A 23,988-nucleotide genomic window follows, 5' to 3' on the forward strand; every position below is an offset into this window, starting at 1 on the left:
ATTCAGACTGGGTAGTAGAAGAAGGTAGTTCTACGCTATCACTGTCAGCCACGTGATCTATTACAAAAGTGAGGTATGTAATTGCCAGTTTATCTTCTTTATATGTGCTTATTGAATATTTTTCCTTTGTTCATGTATGATGTACCAGATACAATTAGATTCAGTTTTCATTTATATGTTTGGTAGATGTATGATGTTAGGTGTGTGATTTCATTAATGTCTGGAAATTATATGTGGCTGAAGAATTGTGTACAGGTGCCAAGGTGGCAAGGGGTAGACTGTGATAGGTAGGTTTATTGTGCCAACCCGTCTTATAGGAACATATGGGACTAATAAGTTCATAATTTGATTGGAGGGCAAAGAAATAAATGGGTTGGCAAGGCCTGCCCCCCTCTCTCTGGTGATCGGACCAGCATGCATCTGCTTTAGCTAGTTCTCTGCCTCAACTTTGAGCTACACTAACTGTGGGCAAGCCAACCCATAGATTGTATATAGCTAGAGCATCAGGTTCCTTCCAGACCAGCTTCACCACGCTGCTGGAGTGTACATGGCTTGAGCTTGAGGCTGGTGGATCCTGTTGTTTTGCATTGCTTGAGTTAGACATCCCATCCAGGCCAGCTTCCCTAAGCTCCTGAGCTGCTGACTGTTGGTGATCCACCCATCTGTTTTCTGCCTGTAGGCGGATTGCCTGCATTGCCCTGAGTTGAAGCACTTCTATTATATTAACTGTTCCTAAAAGTGTGTTGAATTGAGCCTTCTGTACTGCTGTGTAGACTAATTAGCTGTTGTATTCCTTTTGTGCTGTCTAAATAGCTATCTATCTACCTATCTAAAAAATTAGTCTTCTGGTTTTGCTTCTCTAGAGAACCCTGCCTAACATACAGCTCAAAGATGGTAGTCAGCTATGCTATTTTATTCTGAATGTGTGTCACTTACAAAGTCGTCGAAACTATCCTCTCTTGAGTTAGGCACTGAAAGGCATACTGTGTTTCTACCAAGTCTCCCATTCCAAGACCTTCAACCTAGTTTTCACAGTTTAGGTGATTGCTCTATACACCCACAGTAAACTATTTTGTATCTGTTCCAGTTTCAGTGTGTGACCATTGACTGAATGGGCCTGAACCCTGATCATAAAGACCCCTTCAATATGTAGAATCTAGTTGCACATTTGGGGAATAACATCAATGAAGTAGAGTTAGCAGACAGAATTTGAATTGATGCCACTTTCTAGCTTTGATTTTACTTTGGATTTCTGATAGTTTTAAATTCAAGTGTCAAAACACTGTAATTTTTTGTGGCTATCAACAAATCTACTCAGGTCTTCATTGCTGCTACCAAAATGTTATAATAGTGAAAGGCTTGTACGTGAAACCAATAGTAATGTGACTATTTAGAAACCTAACTTGTTCATAAATAAAATGTACAGAAGATGCAAAGTACAAATTACTATGTTAATGGTAGTTTGTAGTTGGAGTTTTTATGAAAGCGGCTGTGTTAGGGAGGGTTATCTAGAGAAACGAAACCAGGACACTTATGATTTTATTTATATATATGTTTTTACAGCGAGAAGGAATATAACAGCTAAGTAGCCCACACAGTAGTACAGAGAGTTCAGTTCAACTCACTTCCCTGGAACAGTTAATATACTGGAAGTTCTTCAACACGTGGCTGCCAGGTCCAAGGTCAAGGAAGCAGACAGCAGAGTTCTCTGTGGGGCAAGGCAAGAAGAGTCTATCCCCGGAATGCAACATACTGGCATGAAGCAGGGAACCAATAGAGAGGTCTGAGGGGCCGGCCCCAATCCAAACTACGTGGACAGCGCCCCTCTCCCTGCAGAAGAATTCCCTTCAGAGGACAGCACTGAAGCTACAGCTCAGGGAGAGGGACATGTCTGATCAGAAGCACACAGGAGCAAATGAAGGGAGAGGAAGAGAAAGAGTGGAACATATCTTGGCCTCCCAAGCCCTGAGGATGATATTCCTGTTCAGAGCAGCCAACGCACAGAGAAGACCATAGGGCAGGCCCTACTATGAGACTTGATGTCCCTTACTGACCCATAGCGCTATAGGGGCAACACTGGAGACACGGTGCTGGAATTGCACCTGATTTGACCCCACCACACTGAGGCGAAACACTAAGGGTGTGCAACAGAACAGCAAGGGTAGAGAGCAATGAAGTCCCCAGAGAAGACCAAAGATATCCGGCATCACAGAACAAAAATATCATATCATTGTGAACGAGGGGGAGTGCATAGGGGAGACCCAAAGCCCATCTGTAGGCAACTGAACATCCTCTTATAGAATGGTCCCGGGGAGAAGACAAGCCAGTCAGGGTGCAGTGTAGCACCGATGAAGCATACAACTTTCCTCTAGTTCTTTAATGCTTCCTCTCCCCCCCCCCCCCCCCCATTCTCACCGTCAGGCCTGATCAACGTATTGACCTTGGCTACGTCAGTGTCATAGCGCTTCTTCACAGCCTGTTTGGTGTTTGTTGGCTTTGACATCACAATGAAAACAAGCGTGTTGTAATTTTCGATCTTCTTCAAGGCAGACTCTGTGGTCAAGGGGAACTTGATAATGGCATAATGGTCCAGCTTATTTCTCCTGGGGGTGCACTTCCGAGGATATTTGGACTGCCTTCATAGTCTCAGGGTCTTGGGCCACCAGAAGGTGGGTAACGTGTGGATCTTCTTTTTTTTGTGTGTGTGTATGTGGCTGTAGATGCCTGTCAGCACGGCCTTCTTGGCTTTTCAAGCCTTTGCTTTGGCTTCCGTTTCGGGAGGAGCAGGAGCTTCCTTTTTCACCCTCGGTGTCATGTTCATGAAAAGTCCTCCATTCTCATGATCTTAATTCTACCTTAAAAATCCGGCTAGACCAGAGCATGTACACTGGTATAGATCAAAGCTGGAAACACAGGGAATCCGAGACAGATAAACTCCTCAGGACCTATATGAGAGTAGAGATACCAGGAGGGAAAGTGGGAGAAGGTTGGGGAGAAAGGCAGAACCGATCACAATGATCTACATACAACCCCCCTCGCTTGGGGATGGGCAACAAAAAAGTGGGCATAGGGAGACATTGGACAGTGTAAGACATGAAGATATAATAATTCATAAATTATCAAGGGTTCGTGAAGGAGGAAAGGTGGGGGGACGGAGTGAAAAAATGAACTGATACCAAGGGCTCAAGTAGAAAGAAATGTTTTGAGAATGATGATGGCAAAAAGAAAATGTTTTGAGAATGATGATGGCAACAAATATACAAATGTGCTTGATACAATGGATGCCCATATGGACTGTGATAAGAGTTGTACCAGTCCTCAATAAAATGATTTCTTAAAAAAGAAGAGTACCCATAGGCAGCAAGCAGCAGGGTGGGTCACCAACAGTCAGTAGGTAGCTCAGGAGCTTAGCAAAGCAGGCCTGCAGGCCCAGATGGGATATCAAACGCAAGCAGTGCAAGGTGATACAATTCACCAGCTTCAGGCTTAAACACTGTATGCACCAGCAACCTCTCAAAGGAGCCTCAAGCTCTAGCGACAGGATCCATGGGTAGTGTATCTCACAGGTCTAGGCAGAGAACTAGCTAGCAGCAGGACTCATGCGCCAGCAATGCTCCAATCACCGGAGAGTTAGAGATAGGGGGACGATCCTTATAGAGCCATGTATTTCTTTGCCCTCCGATCCAACTGTGACCTGATTAATCCCATATGTTCCTATTGGCTAGGTTGGCACAATAAACCTAACTATAATGGGCCAATGAATAGAGAAAACGTGTGGGACTCCTTGGGCAAACTCTTGCTATTTTCTCAAGGATGACTGTGGCAGTTATATAATCTATCAACTTGAATGAAGGGGTGGAGTCTACCCTGTCAATTAGGTTGCAGCTTGATTACCTCATTTGGAGGTTCTAAGGAGATAAATAGCTGACTGGAGGCCAGACTCACTCTCTGCTTCACATTCCTGATAACAAGCAAGATGGAGCTATGCTGATAGAGTCAGAGCCCTGGAGCTGGAGGAGCCATGTGGAGACCAGCACCATCACTGGGATGCTTTCACCGCCACTGGTTCCATAAGACTTTCACTCACTGACCTGTGATCTTCCTGCATTTTGTTTCATTGCATGTGTTGCATGAGTCTGAAGAATTTATAGACTGGTATCGGACATATGGGTCAATATCGGATTTAGGAACTTTTTCTGGACTGGACTGGGATGTTTTCTCAATATACAATTGTTCTTTTATATAAAGCTCTCTCTTATACACATAAGACTCTCTGAATTTGCTTCCCTAGCCAACCTGTACTAACAATGACTTTCCATTTCTTTATTTCTTGTAGTTCCTCCAGTGGATTAGTTTTAATGTAACATACACTCCTTCCAAAAAATAGCTTAAATCACTAAAAACAAAATTTAAAGTCTCCCTTTCAGTAAAGAAGTAATGGATGTTGGAAATAAATTATAGTTTCTTTTGCAGACAAAATTTAAACTGGAAACTGGATAACAAGTAATGGGGAACATTTAAGTAGAAGGCCCAACAGAGATGACTTCTTTTTTCTTTCTACCTACCTTTATTTTGTCTTTCTTGCCTGTGTTAGTCTTGGTACATTAGAGAAACAAATCCACAGAAACTCCTATGTATTGTATAAGAGAGAGTTTTATATAAAGGGTAAGTGCCCATCAAGAAAACATCCCAACCTAGTGCTGCCCAAGCCCACAAGTCCAACATTAACCTGTGTCTGACACCAATCCACAAAGCCCTCCTTCATCTCACAAAACACCTACAATGATGCCGACTGCAGGAGGAAACCAGCATCAGTGAACGTGTAAGCCGAATCAGTGAACGTGCCAGCCCAGCGCTGGCAGGGCTCTCCATACGACTGCTCTATTACCCAGGGCTACATCGGGGTAGGTCCATTTGGCTTCTCCTTAGGAATGCCTTGCAGGAAGTGAGCCTTACAAACTAAAGCAAGGAATTAGCTAAGCCAGCTGAACCCTTTTCCCGACCATCAGAAAGCAAGAGACCTGCGAACTAGAAAGGAGAGGCTCAGGGAGCCATTTATCTCTCTGCCCTTCAATTAACCCCATATGTGTTTATCGGCCAGGTTGGCACAATAAACTTTAACTATCTCATTGCCTTTTCTCCTTTGTTAGGGCACCAAGAAGACAGAAAGTTATGTTTGTTGACTCTATGAAGAACATTATTATTTTTTTAAGAACAATATTTTACTATGTTCTCTTGAGAAGACTAAAAATAGATTGGTATTTTGGATATATACTCTTAGGATCATTTTTGGGTTTGCACTAAATTGACAGCTTGGTGATGAAATTAATATTTTCTTGTGAATTTTAACTCTTTCGCTGTAGCTGTTTAGAAATTATGCCAGGAACAAACTTGCTTTACTGTAGAAGCTCTAGTTTTATGTATTTCCATGATGACATGAGCTGGAATATGTAAATTATTATTGTGATGGCAATCAATTACTCTTTAGAAAGATGAAGAACTCATATATCATGATTTAGAGATTCTAAGTTTTTCTTAGATTGAATTAGTGAAAGATACCTTTTGCTCATTAATTCATTCAATAACATTTCAAATAACATTCATGTAAGGACCAGTAGATGCTTCAGTTAGTTATGTATAAGACACCTTGTCCTTAACCTTACCGGATTTAAATTTTATCATATAGCCATCTAAAACAATCAATTACATGATAAATGATTAAATACTTTTATAGTAAAGATTAAGATAAATAGAAAATGGTTTGAAAACCCATAATTGGGGGATTTGGACTTGTCTGGGAATCAGATGGTATCTTTGAGCAAGAGACATTTGAGTGACTTAATCATATATGTGATTGAGAAATTAAGCTTAAATAATCCTTAGGAAAATTCTTAAATGAGAAATGATCTAAGATTTACTAATAGACACAGTACAAAGTCAAAACTTATATCCAGTGAGTTCATTCTGACTCATAGCTACCATGTAGAACAGGGTAGGCCTGCTCCCCAGCATCTCTCAGTCCATACATCTTACTCATCTTGCTACTAAGGAGAAGCTGCTGGATTCGAACAGTTGATCTTGTAGTTAACAACCCAATTGGTAACTCACTGTGGCATGCCTAGTAAGTGCCAGATAAATATTGAACCAAATCAATGATGAATAACCTGTGTTAATAAGGAGGAAGAAATTTGGTGATATATTATTTGTGTTTCTTGTAAGCAGTATTTTAAAAGTTTGGCATGGAAGCCTTTAAATAAACCATAAAGTCTGGACTTGAACCCAAATTCCTCAATGTAATAGTTGTATATACTTTGGCAAGTTAGTAAACTTATCTAAACCTCACTGTCTCCAACTGTGGTAGTTACATAATCTGGTGTCAACTTGTGGAGGGGTGGATTTTAGCCTGTCAATCAGGTTGCAGCTTGATGACCTCATTTGGAGGCTCTAAGGAGCTAAATAGCTGAATGGAGGCCAGATACACTCATTCCTTTGGAGACATTCCTGACAATAAGCCATATGGAGCTAAGCTGATGCATCCAGAACCTGGAGCTGGAGGAGCCATGTGGAGACTCAGTCTAGTGCTGAGATGTTTCTACTGCCACTGGATCCGTAAGACTTCACCCACTGGCCTGTGATCTTCCTGTATTCTGTGTCATTGCATGTGTTTCGTGACTCTGAAGAGGAATTTATAGTTTGGAACTGGACATATGGGCTAATATCAAACTTACGGACTTCATATCGCCTAGACTGGGATGTTTTCTCAATATTCAATTGCTCTTATATATAAACCTCTTTCTTATACACATATGAGTATCTATGAATTTGTTTCTCTGATCAACCCGGACTAACAAACCAACTATAAAATGAAGTGAGATTACATGTATAGCATAATGTCTGACATATTGTAAGTATTCCATAAGTGGTGACTAATAACATTATAAGAGATATATAGCCAAGTTTGTATCTTTAGGCTTTACTTGTAAAGTTTAAAGTAGATACTTATAAGGGCCCAAAATTCTAGTACATATGATGGGAGATAATTGTCCCTTCCCAAAATTATACCAAGTTAAAAAGTAAAAATGAAAAAAAATTGCTATAGAAAATAAACTTTGAAAATTACTAATCATTGATTATCAGTGCAATAAGTATATTTCTAATTGTACATTAATTTTAAAAAATATATCAAACCAATCCTTGAGGATGATATCCCTGCTCAGAGCAGCCAATGCAGAGAGGACCATAAGGCCAGCCCCACTACAAGACACGACACCCCCCCCACTGACCCATAGCCCTACAGGGGAAAACACTGGAGACACAAGGTAGGAATTGCACCCAATCTGACCCCACCACACCGAGGCAAAACACTAAGGGAGTGTAATAGAACAGCAAGGGGAGCAGAGCAAGGAAGTCCTGAGGGAATACCAAAAATAGACTTTGGGGCCAGGGCATGGCGCCCCATCAGACTTGACCAGAGAACACTCCTAAAGGTCAGCAAACAGACCTTGAACTATTAGCAGCCTTTTCTTTTTTGTGTGTCATTGGTTTTTTGTTGTTTTGTTTTCTTTTGTTGCTTTGTTTTGCCCTGCCTTGTTTTTGTGCATATTATTATCTCTGCAGGTCTAGATAAAATAGGCAGAATAAACAATTTGGAGGAGAAAATTAATTTTATTTCATTTTAAATATTTCTCTGCTAATGCAGTAAAAATGATAACACTTTTCTTTCTCTTTTCTTTACATTCATACTGGCATTTTTGTGAATATATTTATGAAAGTGAGAATGTAAAGAAACTCACTGATTAAACCAATATTTTAAAGTTTTAAACCAGATTTTGATAATTTCTTTTAGTTCTACATATAGTTATGATTTTCTGGAAAAAATACAAATAACCTCTAAAACAAGGCAAAGCAAACAAGTCTTTTTTAAACAAGTGTCTTTTAAATATAACAAAAAGAAATGCATTTGTTACTAAGAAAACTAAATAAACACACATTAGTGCTCTTCACACATACCTGTTCCCCTCCCTTTTTCATGTACACACACACATACACACACACACACACATCTTGTAAACCCTAGGTAGGCATTAGTCAAGGGATTCAGAAAACAGAATTTGGAATGGTGTTCTAAAAATCTGAATGTTATGCAAGACAAACCAACACACTATAGTAAATGAGAATAGATAGTCTTACAGAAGACTATTCAGCCCGTGAAATGTTTTAATTTGACTTAGTGGATTTACATGCTTTTCATAGGGTAACACTTTTAAAGAACAGAATTCAGCATATGATGTGGGTTCTTAAAGGCTGTACTAGTAAAGGACAAAATGGGCAAATCTTATATTCTTTGCTGTGGTAGGGTGCTTGAGTAGAGTAACAGATCGTGACATTCATGTGTATAAGAAAGAACTTTTTATCGAGACATAATTATGTATCAAGAAGGCACCCCAGCCCAGTCCAACTCAAGTCAATAAGTCTGAAACTAGTCCGTATTCCCTCTTCAAACACAACTGCATGCAGTGATGCAGAATGCAGGAAGGTTACAGGCCAGTGGATGCAGTTGTGTGGATCCAAGGCCTGTAGAAACTTTGGCAGGGCTTTGGGTGTTTATCAAGTCAGTGGCTGAGTCCCAGTAGGCAGGAAGACAAAGTGGCAGGGTGAGAGCAGTTCCCAGGGTCCTCCTTATACAAAGGCTACACCCCCAACAATGCAGCATGCTTTGACCTATTGACAGGTTTGACTCCACCCCTAGGCAGGCGTGTCTAGGTGAAGTACAAACATTTAATTACTACATTTGCCAGCTATGACTAATTTAAGGTTTTATTACACATGATTTAATGTGCCCAAATGTAGGGATGGATCTAGCACTTGCTGTCTCTCTTCTCTGTCTTCATTTCCTGCTGCTCAAGGTGCAATCCTAGCCACCCGAAGCTAGATCAGACCAGCTTCCCATGCAGTCTTTCTCTGATAATGACCACTTGTGGCTGGACCAAAACCTACCAGTAGTAGGACCTTTTTCAGATTACCAAATAGGAAGACTAGTGCATGCTGGTCTATTAATTCACTGGAACAGCTTGCAGAATTCATCAAGGGCAGCTTATTTGAGACTACAAAAAGAGATACAAATAAAGATATACATGAGATAAGATCTGGGGGGGTTCCACACTTGAAGCTTCTATGGCCCATGCTTGGCAGCTTCTCTGACTTTTAAAGTTCTGGACTCTTAAGGAACTCCCTATGTGGCCATGGTAGATTATATAATGCTACTTGAGCCTTAATCAGGACCAGGCCCCCAGGTGAGTCTCGGTCTGTTTAGTCTCCCAAGACCAGATTGTGTGTTGGGCCGCTAACTGCTCAAAACACCCAAGAACCACAGCTAAATTATCTTCTGCCAGGTAATCCATACCTCTGTGAAGCCCACTTAGGGCAATTGACCTAAAAATTTGAAAACTGCTAGTAGTTTTCTGTAAGACAAAACCTATTGTGAATGGGATTTATTTTGTTAACATTTTATTGTGTGAAATGACTTATTTGTAATTGTCTCATGTGCTCCTAGATTCTAGGACCTAGAATATCACTGAGAATTAAGAAACAAATCTCTATTTTAACAAGTATGCCATGCCCACAGGAGTACTAGGGCCATTGGGTAAATGGTGGGTTGCTAACTACAAGGTTGGTGGTTGAAGTCCACCTGCTGGTCTTGAGAAAGATATAGCTCTCTTCTCCTGTAATGATTTAAGAGCTTGAGAAACCATGCCAGTATGGCTTAGGAGTAAAGCCCAAGATCCCAAAGTAGCAAATCAGTAATGATTTTATATATGTCATCTCCAGATCCTATTTTTTTCGTTTTCCATTTGTTGCCTTATTTTCACCAAGGCAGAGTAGGAGCCCTGGTGGCATAATGGTTGAATTGGGTTCCTAACTGTAAGGTCAGTAGTTCTAAAGCACCAGCAGGAAAAAGATGGGGTTTTTTTATGCCTGTAAACAGTTAAGTTGTAGTCTTGGAAACTCCCAGGGTCATTATGAGTTGGCCATGAATTTTATTTTGTTTTCCACTCGTGTTCTTAAGTACCACACCACTGAGTGGGTTTTAACTCGCAGAGACCATACGTACAACAGAAGGAAACACTGCTTGGTCCTTAGCCATGCTCACAGTCACAGTTGTTGATCATCTGAAGTCCTTGCAACCATTGTGTCAATCCATCACGTCAGGTCCTTACTCTCTCACTCACCCTCTACTAAGCATGAAGTCTCTCCTGAGAAACGACCAAAGTACAAGAAATGAAGCCTCACCTCACCATCCTCAAATCTAAGGAACATTCTGGGGCTGTACTTTTAATATTAGGTTACTTTTCTGGTTCCTTTATCCGAGATTTAGGAAGTCATAGTCTGTAATTCTTAAGATTTACCTATTGTCCTAGACACCGAAAGAGTGAACTTGAAATGAAATAGGCCAAGTAGAACTCACATCTCTGAATTTGCCTGCATGCATCTGGACACAGGGTACTCTTTATCTATTATAATTTTACATTATGCTTTTGGATTAGCAAAATTAAACCATGGTCAAAATCTCTCTTCATTGTAATTTTGATTTTTAACTAAGAGTGTTACTTCTTATAGCTGCTTATTAAGACCACATTTTTAACCGAAGAGTTTCAGTCCATACTCACTTTATTGTTCAACATGAAAGTCTTTTTTCAACCACGTCCTCAAGTTCCACAGCTGGCGACCAGTGGTTATGTTCAAAATATGTTAGGGATTTTAAAAGTAAGCTATAATGGTCAGTAGAAAGCCATAGTGTAGTAGAGGTATTTACTCTTTAGCATTCAGCAGCTCCACCTTTATTTGGTTGTTTCTGAATTTCCATGTAAAAGTATCAAGCTATAGAGGTACATTTTTCTTTTCTTTTTTACCTGTTGTTGTTTGAAGTGAACTTGTTTGTCGCAAGACTCCCAAGTCCATTTCAATTTAACTTTTCTCCTTTTTTCCACCGTGTAGGCTTGAGGGCTAAGGGATGCTAGTTTGTGTTCTTGAGAAAAAGATAAAGCTTTACTTTTAAACATACATATTAGTAGTGTGTTCTCTTTAAAAAGATAACCCTTTTGGTACAAGAGGTTTAAGAAAGTCTTCTTAAGAAACAAATTTAAAATAAAATTTTATCATGCTCAAATAGAATTTCTAGTTGATTATAGTTACTAGTGTCACTGAAAAACTACAGCTGAGATTTTAAAAGTACCATAAAGTATGTATGAAATAGAAGGACTTACCAAGATTTATATAGGAAGGTTTGATTTAGGAGAATTCAAGTAATTCTTCAAAGGAGTTCAAAGGAGTAATTGGAAATCTGTATGGAATCAGTCACAAAGTTTCCTTGTGATTGGACATAATTTATTTTTATGAAATGTGATTGGTTAAACTCCTCCCCCTCTTTTTTTTTTTTTTGTAAAAGTCCCCTCGTGTTATTTTCCAATAAGTGAGTCTGGAGCCTTTCTTTGATTTTATTGTCTGACTGGTGACGTTGAGGTATGTACTGGAATTAAAAATACTCTGTTTGGAGAGATACTTGGTGAATTTTAAAGAAGCCCACCGGAGACTAACAACATTTGGCCTTTCTGATAACATCATATGGAGGTATGAATCTTTGAGTAGTCCCACTAGTATATAAAGTAGGAGGATGGCAGCGTTTTCTACATTTTTATTTAAAGTCATGAACTGTTCTCTGGAGACCAAATTCTTTGGCCTTTCTTTGCTATAGAAAGCGCTGTGCCCTTTTGGTGCTGCGACAGCTGGGCTTTAAGTGAAAGGGCGCCTTGTGTTCTTAAAAACACTGGTCTGGTATGAGGCATTTAACCTGGAGTTTATTTGTGATTCACTGTGGAACTTCCCTATGATTGATCTCCCAGACCCCGTTTCACTCCCCGGCCCCGCGCCCCCCGGACAAAGAAATAGAGTTGGACCTCAAATGACTTTCAGGCGTGATGCTGAAGAACAGCATTCCCAGCACCCGCCCGCCCGGTGCCCCGGACCCCGTGCCGTCGCGCGGCCGTCGCCGCGTGCCGCGGGGCTGGTTGTGCAGCGGCCGGGGCCGCGGGCGCTGCCGCGTCGGGCACTACTTTCCGTCGGCGGTGGTTCCGCCGACCCTTTCGCGGCGAGCGGCAGCCCCCGCCCCGCCCCCGCCCGCTTCCCCGCGCGTCGCCGGCGGAAGGAGACGCGCAGCGTGCAACTAGCTCTGGTAGGAGACGGGGAGGCGGAGTAGTACTGACCGGGGCGCTGTGGCGGCGGCGGCCGGGGTTGCCTCAGGGTCTCCGACGGCTGAGTGGCGATTTCTGTCAGTTTGTGTGGGGGTGTGTGTTGTGTGTGTGTAACTGCAGCCCAAGGCAGTGCGTCCGTTAGTCCAAGGCAGTGTGAGGGGCCGCGGGGAGCGAACCCCCGCGCCTTCCTGGAAGGGCGTTTGGTGGGACGCCCGAGTCCGCGTTCGGGTTCGCTCGTTCTCCGAGCTGCCGGCGTCCTCGGCCCGCGCTCCGCATGGGCGGCCGGTAGGAGTGGGCTTTCGCGTTTCCCGGGTCGAGAGGAGGAGGCAGCCCCTCGGCAGCGACGGTTATGGCGGTAGAGACGCGGCCCGAGCTGGTGGGGAAGAGGTTCCTGTGTGTGGCTGTCGGCGACGAGGGCCGTCTGGAGCGCTGGGAGAGAGGACGCTGCTGGAGGGGCTGGCGAGCGGGGGTCATCCGAGCCGTGTCGCACCGGGACAGGCGCAACCCCGACCTGGCGGTAAGAGAGCACCCCCGTCGGGCCGGTCCCCAGCCAACCCCTCAGCTGTACCTTTTAACTTACCTCTGGCTCCTTGATTAGCTCGGCCAACTGACGGCCACGCCCCCTCGGGAGCCCTCGCCGGGTTTGCCCGCTGGCCGGGTGCCCGCCTCCCGGTGAGTGGCTTTCCCTGTGGTGGGTGCTGACTGAGCGGGACCGCCCGGCGCCCACTCCGCGTGCCACGGGGCGCACCGGGCCCTAGACCGCTGTCCGACAGAGGGTGGACCGCATCTCCCCTGGAGAGCCTCGTTAGGGAATGGACCTCGCGCAATGGTGGGGCTACCAGGCGGGTGCCCGCGGGAAGGTGGGGGCGGGGGAGAGCAGGGACCACTGATGGCAGTAGGTACCTAGCCTCACTGTAACATCTCTTTCCTTGCTTTCTGTATATATGCCTTAATGCCTATTCGGTGCAGGGGTTGCAGATGTAAAACTTACCCTGGAAGGTTGTTGAGGGGCAAGGAAAAAGGGTTTCTGATTTTCCAGTGGATTTTTATGTATGCGGTTTAAAAATGCAGGCCCAGGCAGTTGCTGTGCCCTAATCTCTCATTCTTAGTGGATGCTTGGATTTCTAACTAGAAGCGATGAAAATGAAAATTCCTCGTAATTAAAATTATATCATTTTAGGTTTTTTTTCTTTTTTAAAAGACTGAATTTTTTTGTTTTAGATGGAAATGGATTTATATGATTCTAATGAAGTAAGAAATTTTGTGAATTAAAAATTTAGGTATCATGAAGAATCTTAGAGGAAGCATCTATGTCTATTTTCACGAGGCAGCCAGTATTTTCCAGTAGTGTAACACTGCATGACTTCCAAATGCTACGATGTGTTTCAGACACATTCTTGGTGGAGGTAAGGGACAGAGTAGAGACTAAACATTGACTGATTCAGCTTTCCGAGGTTGGATTGTGAATACATAATTCATGTAGTGCCCTCGGACATTTTACTTCCCTTATCGCTCTTCGTGCTCCCTGCCCCCTTCACCCACCTTTCCTTGATGCTTAGAATAAGTTGCATTCGTGTTTATAAATCAGTCCTTTCTAAAGTATGAAGTCTTAAGAAGATGTTTTTTATAGCACACAACAACAACAAAAATCACAGTGTTTCAAAGTCCAGCCATAAGGTTTTTATAGGGAATTTTCTGGAGATTACTCAGCAGAGCAGTGCAACCTGGACTGTAGATTTTTTGCAATTTTAAATTGTGTACCTTCAGACAGTTATTTTGTGATACTTATGTGGGTTAAATATGAATAAAATATACATGTTCTGGACATTTAGAGTGATTTATAGTTTATTTATGAAGAAGTACCCTTCTGTTTATCCATTTATTCTCAGCTTTTAAGTTTTCTACTAAGGTGAGAATACTTAATTTCTTAGGTTTGTTCAGGTAATTCTTCAGGTTGGTCAAAAGTTTATCTCTTGGTCTGGCAATATTGGTAGTGCTAATTTATTGTCTAACCACATAATGTGAAATGATTGAAAAAATAATTTTACTTCCTTATTTTATTATAGCCTCGATAGTTTAACTCTGAGCAAGATGGATTTATTATTACTATTGAAGATTTAGGTATCGGAAAGGGAATGTGTAAACTGCAGCCATTGTGGTACTAGCCAGTTTAAAGGAAGGTAAACCCAGTAAACCAAACCCATTGTGTTTGACCCTGTTTAAATGCATACACCATTTTATGGAGTATAACTTCTCCATAGTGTTTTCTTGATGTAATCTTAAAGATGCAGTTCGCCAGGGCTTTGTTTAGGAAAAAATATATATAGATGAGAGCTCTAGAATGTGAGACTCAACTCCAGTGTAGTAAGCCTTTCCAGGAACCTGATTTGAGAATTGGATTATTGCCAGGACTGTGGAGTGATACACATTTTAAGTGGCATGTTTGGTCACCAACTTTGAGTGGGGCACTTCTTTTTGGGCAAGAGATTTGGTGATTATGCAACCCACATTGTCATTGTTTTCTAAAAGGGATATTACATTTATAGTAGGACACTAATTCATAATTTTTCCCACTCAAGTTATTGTTAGAGATTTGGATTTCTGTAGGTTTCACTTCTTTGATTATAACTGCATTGGAAAGAACTGAGTTTGAAACCCTAGTTCACTTGTCTTATTAAACCCACTGTTCACTCAGAGCAAGCCACCCATTTATGATTCTTAGCAACCTTATGGGGTTTTCAAGGTGTTATAAATATTTATGGGAGCAGAAAGTCTTGGCTTTCTCTTGTGGATTGACTGGTTTGAATCACCCACCTTGCAGTTTTAGCAGTTCAGTGGTAACCCGAGGGCACCACCAAAGGTTCCTTAATTTACATGATGTTAAAGTATAAATTTATATGACATTAAGAGCAAGTACAAATTATCCATGGTGTCTGTATATTGTTGCTTTTGTTGTTAGGTGCCTTGGAGTCCATTCAATTTATAGTGACCCTATGTTCATTAGAATGAAACCTTGTCCCATCCTGCACCGACTGGCCTCAATAATTTTTTATATTTGAACCCATTTGAAGATAACAGTACTTACCCTTTGCTGTAACCAGGACTCCATTAAAAAGAGTACATCCCAGAAGACTTTATTTTTAAAACACCACAAAACTCAGTGCCATGGAGACGATTCAAACTCATAGTAACGGATGCTGGATGGAATTGCCTCTGGATGTTTGAAACTCTTGCTCTTTACAGGAGTAGAAAACCTAGTCTTTCTAAATGAGAGTGGCTGGTAGTTTTGAACTGTTGGCTTTGTTGTTAGCATCCCACATAGAACCACTATGTCATCAGGGCTCTTAGAAAATCCTATGGACCATTCAACTCTGCCATATAGGGTCCTTATGCGTTAGAGTAATTTACAGTGGCGCCTGAGAACACAGAACCACCCCCTACCTCCTTTAAAGGCTGTAAGTAGGACTACTATGAAGCATATTATAGGTGTGAGGTCTGGTCTCTTGAAGCTGTTTTCTAATTTTGAGGTATAACAATTTGAGGACAAATTGACATACAGACTAATTGAGCTGAAAGAAAAAACATGTCAAATGAAATTTATGAAATATATGTATTTCAAAACATTTGTGAAAACTCTTTTCAGTTACATTTTCCACAAACCTTTTGAACCTCATTTGTGTGCACATGTCTTTTTCACATCTGTGTAAGGGAACTTCTAAAGTTCGTGGAAAACTAATTTGAAGATAGGGAAATTTTTCCCATGAACTTTTTGAAGCTCCTTTGTGTATGTGTACACTTGAATTTTTGTGGGTTTTTCAATATGAAAGAATGAATTTAATATACTGTATATACTCTAGTATAAGCTGAGCCGAATATCAGCCAAAGCACCTAATTTTACCACAAAATTTGCATTTTAAAATGTGCTGAAAAACACTTATACATGGTATGTTCAAGCTTATTTAGTGTTTTTCTTGGTACCAAAAAAATCTTAATTCATATACATGATAATTATGGTTCAGTCAAAAATATTGCTAAAAGGTAATAAAAACAAGCAAAAATATAAAAATGTAAAGCTATTGTAGCTTGACATATTTACCTACATCTGTATACTTCTGAAGGCAATGTTTCCATTTCTCTTAACTTTTACCTTGAAGAATTTTTTGCTCTTTGATTTATACTTCATCAAAACACCAATCTTGGCATCTTTGAGGATTCTAATTGTCTTCCTTTGGAATTTTTTTTTTATATGGGGGAACAAAAAAAAGACTGAAAACAGCAAAATCAGGATTGTAGGGTAGATAGGGTAAGTTTCCCAATGAAATTCTCATAGGACAGCCCTGCTTAAAGAGTAAGCAGTTACATTGTTGTAAAAGAAAACAATTCCTTGACCCTTTCTTCATAAATGTAGTTTTCAATTGTCTTAAAAGTTATTCATTATAAGCCCCCATGATCATCCTGTCATTTGAGAAAGTATCAAGATTACTCCTTTGGAATCACCCAAAACAATCCCATAACCTTCTGTGCTGACTTCTTAGCTTTGAATTTAACTTGCACAGCAGATCATTTCAGAAGCTGTTGATTAGATTGGGGAAAGAGAGAGAGAGAGAGAGAGTGTGTGTAACACGAAATGAGACTAAGACGAATGTATTCCTAAAGGAACTGTCTGCAGACATCCACTGATCACAGAGGTTTAAAAAAACATGTTTTGTTTTCAATAAATCCATCTATCTAAAACCTGAAGCCTTACTACTAATCTTATTTGACCTATTTTTGTATTTTATTTCATTCTTTTTTGGAAAGCAATGACGTTTTCTTGACATTCTTGATGCTAAGACATTAGAATAATCACACTGAATTTGTAATAACCTCAGTGATTTTCAAAAAAGTTGATGTATTCTGTCAATATGTATACAGCTATCCCACAGTATTTAAAATAATTTATTTTGTTGATGGCGGTTAAATGCCATCAAGTCAATTTTTTACTCATGGCAGGCCTCATCTGATGCAGAACTGTAGGTTTTTGTAGGTTGTAATCTTTATGAGAACAGATATCTAGATTTTTTTCTTCTCCATAGCCATTGAATGTGTTTAGTCGTTAACCTTGCTTACATCAGTTGTGCCACTGGGGGGCTTCTTAATTTATTTTAATGTATATAAAATGCAACTGTCTAGCTTCCAATACTTAAATTTATTTGAAATTTCATATCAGGAAGTATGCTGACAACCATCATAGCAAAATGAAATGGATATTTTTATGATTGAGAGTTGAAATGCTAATATGCTTAATTTTAGACTGCTGCCATTTCAACAATCTTCATGTGTACTATTAAGTAACTATTTTCATCTTGATGTTGTTATCACCACTATTTCCTAACTTTTCTATCACCTTTACCAAAAGTTTAGTCTCCTCTTAAAAATAGTCTTTCTTTCCCCCTTCCTCCTTTCCAACACCTGGTAACAACAAACTTTGGTCCCTATACCCTTGCCTACTCTAGATATTTCATAAAGTGGGATCACATATTTATCATTCTGTGTCTGACATTTCACTCAGCATAATTTCAAAGTTCAGTATTGTAGCATACACTGGGTCTTCATTTTTTTCATTGTGTTGTTAAAAAAACTAATTGTTAAGTTGATTAGAATGAAGTGGTTTTATTGGATAGAAAGAAAATTGTTGGATAATATGACCTCTTCAAAGAGATGAGCTATTACGTTTACAATTTTAATTTGGTTCTGTATAGTGAAAATTATTGGAAGGTTTCCCAAAAGGAAAATAATTTGTTGCAATTCATTCAGTTGGCAGGAGGTGATTTACTTTAAGTTTGGGAGTATTTATTCTTTAGGCTAACTAGAGCATTACAGAATTGCTTAAACTTCTCTGTGATTTTTTTTTTTAGTTTCTTTGAAGGCTAAGAGTTAAGCTTAAAAACAGACGAGAATGGGGAATTGTCTTTATTTATGTGCCACATTTTTATTATCTTTTAATCTGTTGATGTTTTCACCTTTTGGCTCTGAAGAATACTGCTGCAATAAAGAGTTGTACATAATGGAAGTCCCTGATTCGGAGTCTCTTGGATATATCCTTAGGAATAGAATTGTTGGGTCGTATTTGAATTTTATATTTAACAGTTTGAGGAACCACTAAACTTTTCCAAGTGACTCTACTATTTTACACCACCAGCAGTGCATAGGGGTTCTTATTTCCTAAAGCATTTCTTACATTCAACCATTCCTTTATTTAAATTAGGTAACTGACTATTTCAATATCAGATATTCCTAATGTGTGATCCGAAAAGTCAAATTCACTTCAACATTGATTAGTAATAAAATGTCGGATTTGGAAACTAATGCATCGACTTTGGGAATAGATTTAGGTTATGATTATGGGTATATCACCTACCATATTACCATGGATTCTTCTGTACATTTTCCTTATTTGTAAAGTGTTTTGAGGATTTTAGAAATTATGTATTGAACAAATTAAATAAAGGCCTATCATAATTATTTGCTGACACTTTGGATGATAAGCATTGACTTACTAACCACAAAGTTGATGGATCAAGCCAATCAGCTGTACCACTAAACACTGCCAGCCCTATACCATCCTCATAGTTATTAATATTTTTGGATGATTTTGCAGCCACTTTGTCAATACATGTCATTGATAGCCTCCCTCTTTTTCACTGTTACACTCACTATTTTCCCAAGTGTGATAACCTTCCCCAGAGACTAGTCTGTTTTGATAACATGTAAAGTTCCTCCCTTCTAAGGAGGAAACTTGTTTTCTTTATATTGTGTTGCAGTCCATACTGATGCCGTAGTCCTTGATTTTTATCAAGTTCTTCAAGTTCTCACTTTGAGCAAGCAAGTTGTGTTATCTGCATGTCACAGTTGTAATTAATCTTGCTCTAACCCACACGTGTTTTTTCATATAGTCCAGCTTCTTGTATTCTTTGTTCAGCATACAGATTGACTTGAGTATGTACAAAATGGATACAGCCCTGATATATACCATTATTGGTTTTAAATCATGCAGTATACCCTTGTCCTGTGTTAATAACTGCTTTTTGATCTATGTACAGGCTTTGCATGAACATAATGAATTCTGGAATTCTGATTCTTTCCAAAGTTATTCTTAGTTTATTATGCCTACATTGTTGAATGCCTTTGCTTAATCAATAAAACATAAACATTTTTCTGGTATTCTGCTTTATGCCAAGATGAATCAGACATCAGCAGTGATATCCCATGTGCTTTGTCCTCATTTCAATCCCACGCGAATGTTTGGCAACTCCTGATCTATGTACTGCTACATATATTTTTGAATGATCTTTAGCACTGTAATACCTGCATGGGATATTAATTATATTATTGGATAACTTCTACATTCCATGATTCACTTTTCTTTTGAATGGGGACAAATGTGAATTTCTGCCAGGTTGGCTGTTTGCAATTTTTAAAAACAATTTTATTGTTATTTTACATGTCATGCAATTCAACAATCCAGTCATATCAAGAAGAATTGTGCAATCAGTCATTACCACAATCAATTCTAGAGCATTTCATGGTCCATATACTACCTCTTGAAATGATTGAATGTTTACCAGTTTTTGGTACAGTGACTCTGTGTATCCCTTCCTCCTCCTTTTGGTAATTCCTGCATCTCTCAATATTTTTCCAAGAGAATCTGTCAGTATCGCAACTTGAAGCTTGAATCTTCAGTTCTTTTAATTTGAGATAGGCTGAGCTTGTTCTTTCCTTTTAGCTTTCTAACTCCAGGTCCGTGTACATTTCATTGTAATATTTTTGCCACGTCTTCTTATCTGCCCTTTGAAATGTTCTGTTCAACTCTTTTACATCATCATTTCTTCTGTTCATTTTAGCTACTCTACTACATTCAGGAATAAATTTCAGAGTCTACTTTGTGCTTTTTATTTGCTGTTCTTTCAAAGACCATTTGCTTTTCCTCACATGATGCCATCAGAGTTCTTTGTGTCAAATCTGTTCTGGAGACATTTTCTAAAATTATGTAGTTAGTATATGCTCAAGATTGGCTCTCGGGGCTTGTTCTCATTTTCTTCATTGTTGACTTGAACTTACTTATGTGCAACCGATGCTCCGTTCCACAGTCAGCCCCGGGTATTGTTTGGACTGACATTACTGAATTTCTCCATTGTCTTTTTCCAGTTATAATTTGATTCTTGTATACTCCCATCAGCAAGTTCCACAAGTATAATTGCCATTTATATTGTCAAAAATTATTTGCAGTAAAGAAGTGGCCAGTCGTATAAAATCTGAGATTCCCAGTCTTGTTTCTGTCACCAAGACCATATTTTTCAACTACTTACCCTTTTTATTTTTCAAACTCTTGCATTCCAGTTGACAGCAGTTACTAATGCATCTCTATTGCATGGTTAAATGCCATGAAGTCAATTTGGAGTGAAGAAGTTGGCAGAATTCTTTAATTTCTTCTTCACTAGCTTTAGTGGATATGCACATTTGAATAACAGTTGTATTAATTGGACTTATTTATAGATGTATAAATACTATCACAAACAACACTGTATTTTAAGATAGATTTTGAAGTGTTCTCGATGATGAATGCAGCGTCTTTCCTCTTGAATTTGTCATCACTGGCATAATGACCACATGACTGTCTGATTTAGAATGGCCAATTACCTGTCCATGGTAGCTCACTAATGCTTATGATATTAATCATTATGTGTTCCATTTGATTTTTTACAACTTCCTATTTTTTAAGATTCATGTATCATACATTTTCAATTATTACTGGATGTTTGCAGTGATCTCTTCTCATTTTCAGTCATAGTCCATCGGCAAATGAATGTTCCCAAAACTTTACTGTGTCCACATATTATGGTGGACTACTCTGAACAAGCATCTCTTCACAGTCATATTTTGAGTGCCTTCCTTCCTAAGGGGTTCACCTTCCTGCAATCTGACAGTGTTCTGCAGCTTTTCATAGGCTTTCAGTGAATGTGCCCTCAGAAGCAAACAGCCTATTTCCCCTTCCTCGTCTGTTTGTTGTATGGAAGTTCCCCTAAAACCTATTCACCATGGTTGACCAAGCTGATAATTTGAATTGTCAGTGGTATAGTTTCCAGCATTACAGCAGCATGCAAGCCACCACAGGGTAGAACTGCCCCGTAGGTTTCCCGTAACTGTATAACCTTTTATAGTAGTAGAAAACCTGTATCTTTCTCTCCTGGGGTGCAGCTGGTGCATTTAAACTGCTGACCTTGTGGATAGCAGTTAGTGCATAACTTCTACACCACCAGGGCTCCTCCAACAGCATTGGGCTGCAGTCCACAAAATGAGCAGTGCAAAAACCACCAGCAGCTTCATTGGAGAAACACTGAACTTTCTACGCCCATGAACAGTTAGTGTCAGAAGCCCACCGTGGTGCAATATAAATCAGCATAGACTGATTGGCAGTCAGTTGGTTTTTGCAAAGAATGTGAAGGTATCTGCTTAAATTTAATCCTTAGTTGAATTGTCTATGGTGGTGCCACCACAGGTGGTTAAATTTGGTTTCTTCATCATTTCAAAAATATTCTAGTATTTGCTATATTGCTATGAAAATTATGCATTTTGAGCATTGAGGATTGTCTGTCCCATGCCAGAGAATGTTAGCAAAGACACGAGAAACAGTTAGGATTCCTAGAATAGATTTTAGAATTTTTCAAAAGCAAGAGAGGTCTATGTGACTAATTCATGACTTTCAAGAGACTGTCACTTAGGAGCTAAAACATCTGACCCATCTGTCAAAATAACGATTTTTAGTTACAGAAAGCATCTATTTTTTTTCTTTTCAGAAAGCATCTTTAGGCTTACACATGTGATATAAAATAAGGAAATAATGTTAACTTTTGTATAGATAGGTGTTTCCATTTAACATAAAATGACTAAATTTAACATAAGGTTTATTTCTCCCCCCAAATTTGTATCCCATACATGCAGTCTTTGAATCAGGGCAGAATAGTACTAGGTAAGGTATTTGTAAGACCATCTAAAGTTGGTAAATGTGTTGAATAGTACCATAAGATGATCCTGCTAAGGATCCTTGCAGCCACTGGCAGGCAAGCCTTGGGTTAGGAATGTCAAAGTCAGCAGTTAACTCTACCAGCTGTTCCATGGAGAAAGAGGCTATCCATTCCCTTAAAGCTTTATAGCCTTGGAACCCATATGTAAGGTTGCTGTAAGTTGGAATCATCCTGATGACAGGGGGTTTGTTACCTTGTTATTCCCCTTGAGGATCTTCTAAAACACATTGATGAAACTGTAGAACTCGTTTTAGAATATTTACACACTTTCTTGTCATGTTTCATTGACTATAGGGGGAACAGATTATAGGGATTTACATATAACCTCCTCCCTGGGGGATGGACAGCAGAGAAGTGGGTGAAGGGAGACATCAGACGGTGTAAGATATGACATAATAATAATAATTTATAAATTATCAAGGATTCATGGGGGAAAGGGGAGCGGGCAGGGAGGGGGAAAATGAGGAGCTGATACCAAGGGCTCAAGCAGAAAGCAAATGTTTTGAGAACGATGAGGGAAACAAATATATGTGATGAGTTGTATGGACCCCCAATAAAATGATTTAAAAAAATAATCTCATCATTGTTAGGTATCATCGAGGCAGTTCCAACTCATAGTGACCCAGTGTAAAATAGAGCAGAACACTGCCCAGTCCTGTACCATTCACAATTGTTCTTATGTTTGAACCCATTGTTGTAGCAACTGTGTCAATACAATATTAACATGGAAACATTAAAAATTAGTTACTTTGATTTTAGTATTTTGATATAATCTTTGGAATAGAGTCACTATACCCCTGCCCCCCCAAAAATTAATCGACATTTCATCTATTTCGGTATTTACCGAGCAAGAACCAGTGGTACTAAAGGAAGATGTTCAAATTCTACTGAAAGCATTAGCCAAAAACAAGGCTCCATGAATTGATGGATTACCACTTCAAATGTTACAACAATCTGAAAAAGCGCTGAGAGCACTCACTTGTCTAAGCCAGGAAATTTGAAACACAGCTACTTGGCCAAATGGCTGGAAGAAATCCATATTTATACCCATTCCAAAGAAAGCTAACCCAACAGAATGCTCAAAATAGAGAACAAATATCATTATTATCACATGCAAGTAAATTTTTGTTACATTTCATCTAAAAACAGTTGCAGCAGTATATTGTAAGGGAGTTGCCAGAGGTTCAGGCTAGATTCCGAAGAGGATGTGGAATAAGGGATATCATTGATCATGTCAGATAGATCTTTGCTGAAAGCAGAGGATACCAAGAAGATGTTTACTTTTGTTTTATTGACTATGCAAAAAAATTCGACTGTGTGGATCAAACAAACTGGATAGTCTTAAGGAGCTTGGAAATTCCAGGCCACTTCATGTATTCATTCTGAAATTGTACTTGGATCAAGAAGCAGTTTTATGAACAGAAGAAGGGTATACTGCATGATTTAAAGCAGGGGTCTCAAACAATGGCCCGCAGGCCACATGCAGCCAGCCAGGTGTTGTTGCCCCATTTTTTTACTTCAAAATAAGATATGTGCAGTGTGCATAGGAATTTGTTCATGGTTTTTAAAAAAATTTTCATTAGGGGCTCATACATCTCTTATCACAATCCATACATACATCAATTGTGTAAAGCACATTTGTACATTCATTGCCCTCATCATTCTCAAAACATTTG

The 23,988-nt window shown here is 39.6% G+C and overlaps 1 protein-coding gene across 11 annotated transcripts in view; it reads left to right on the forward strand.

Annotated features, from left to right (window-relative positions):
• JMJD1C (jumonji domain containing 1C) overlaps nt 1-23,988 on the forward strand; it is a 253,133-nt gene that overhangs the window by 36,881 nt on the left and 192,264 nt on the right. For 3 of the 11 annotated variants that reach the window (XM_075534257.1, XM_075534258.1, XM_075534260.1), the window contains exon 1: nt 12,302-12,765. The exons of 3 other annotated variants lie outside the window; for them this stretch is intronic. In XM_075534257.1, coding sequence (XP_075390372.1) covers nt 12,598-12,765 — 168 coding nt within the window. In that variant the 5' untranslated portion in view covers nt 12,302-12,597. Of the gene's footprint in view, nt 1-12,288; nt 12,766-23,988 lie in introns of those variants that run through there. 5 more of the 11 variants (XM_075534255.1, XM_075534253.1, XM_075534256.1 and 2 more) reach the window with 5 other exon arrangements.

This window comes from Tenrec ecaudatus, chromosome 16 (assembly GCF_050624435.1).
Source record: "Tenrec ecaudatus isolate mTenEca1 chromosome 16, mTenEca1.hap1, whole genome shotgun sequence".
NCBI classification, from domain to species: Eukaryota; Metazoa; Chordata; class Mammalia; order Afrosoricida; family Tenrecidae; genus Tenrec; species Tenrec ecaudatus.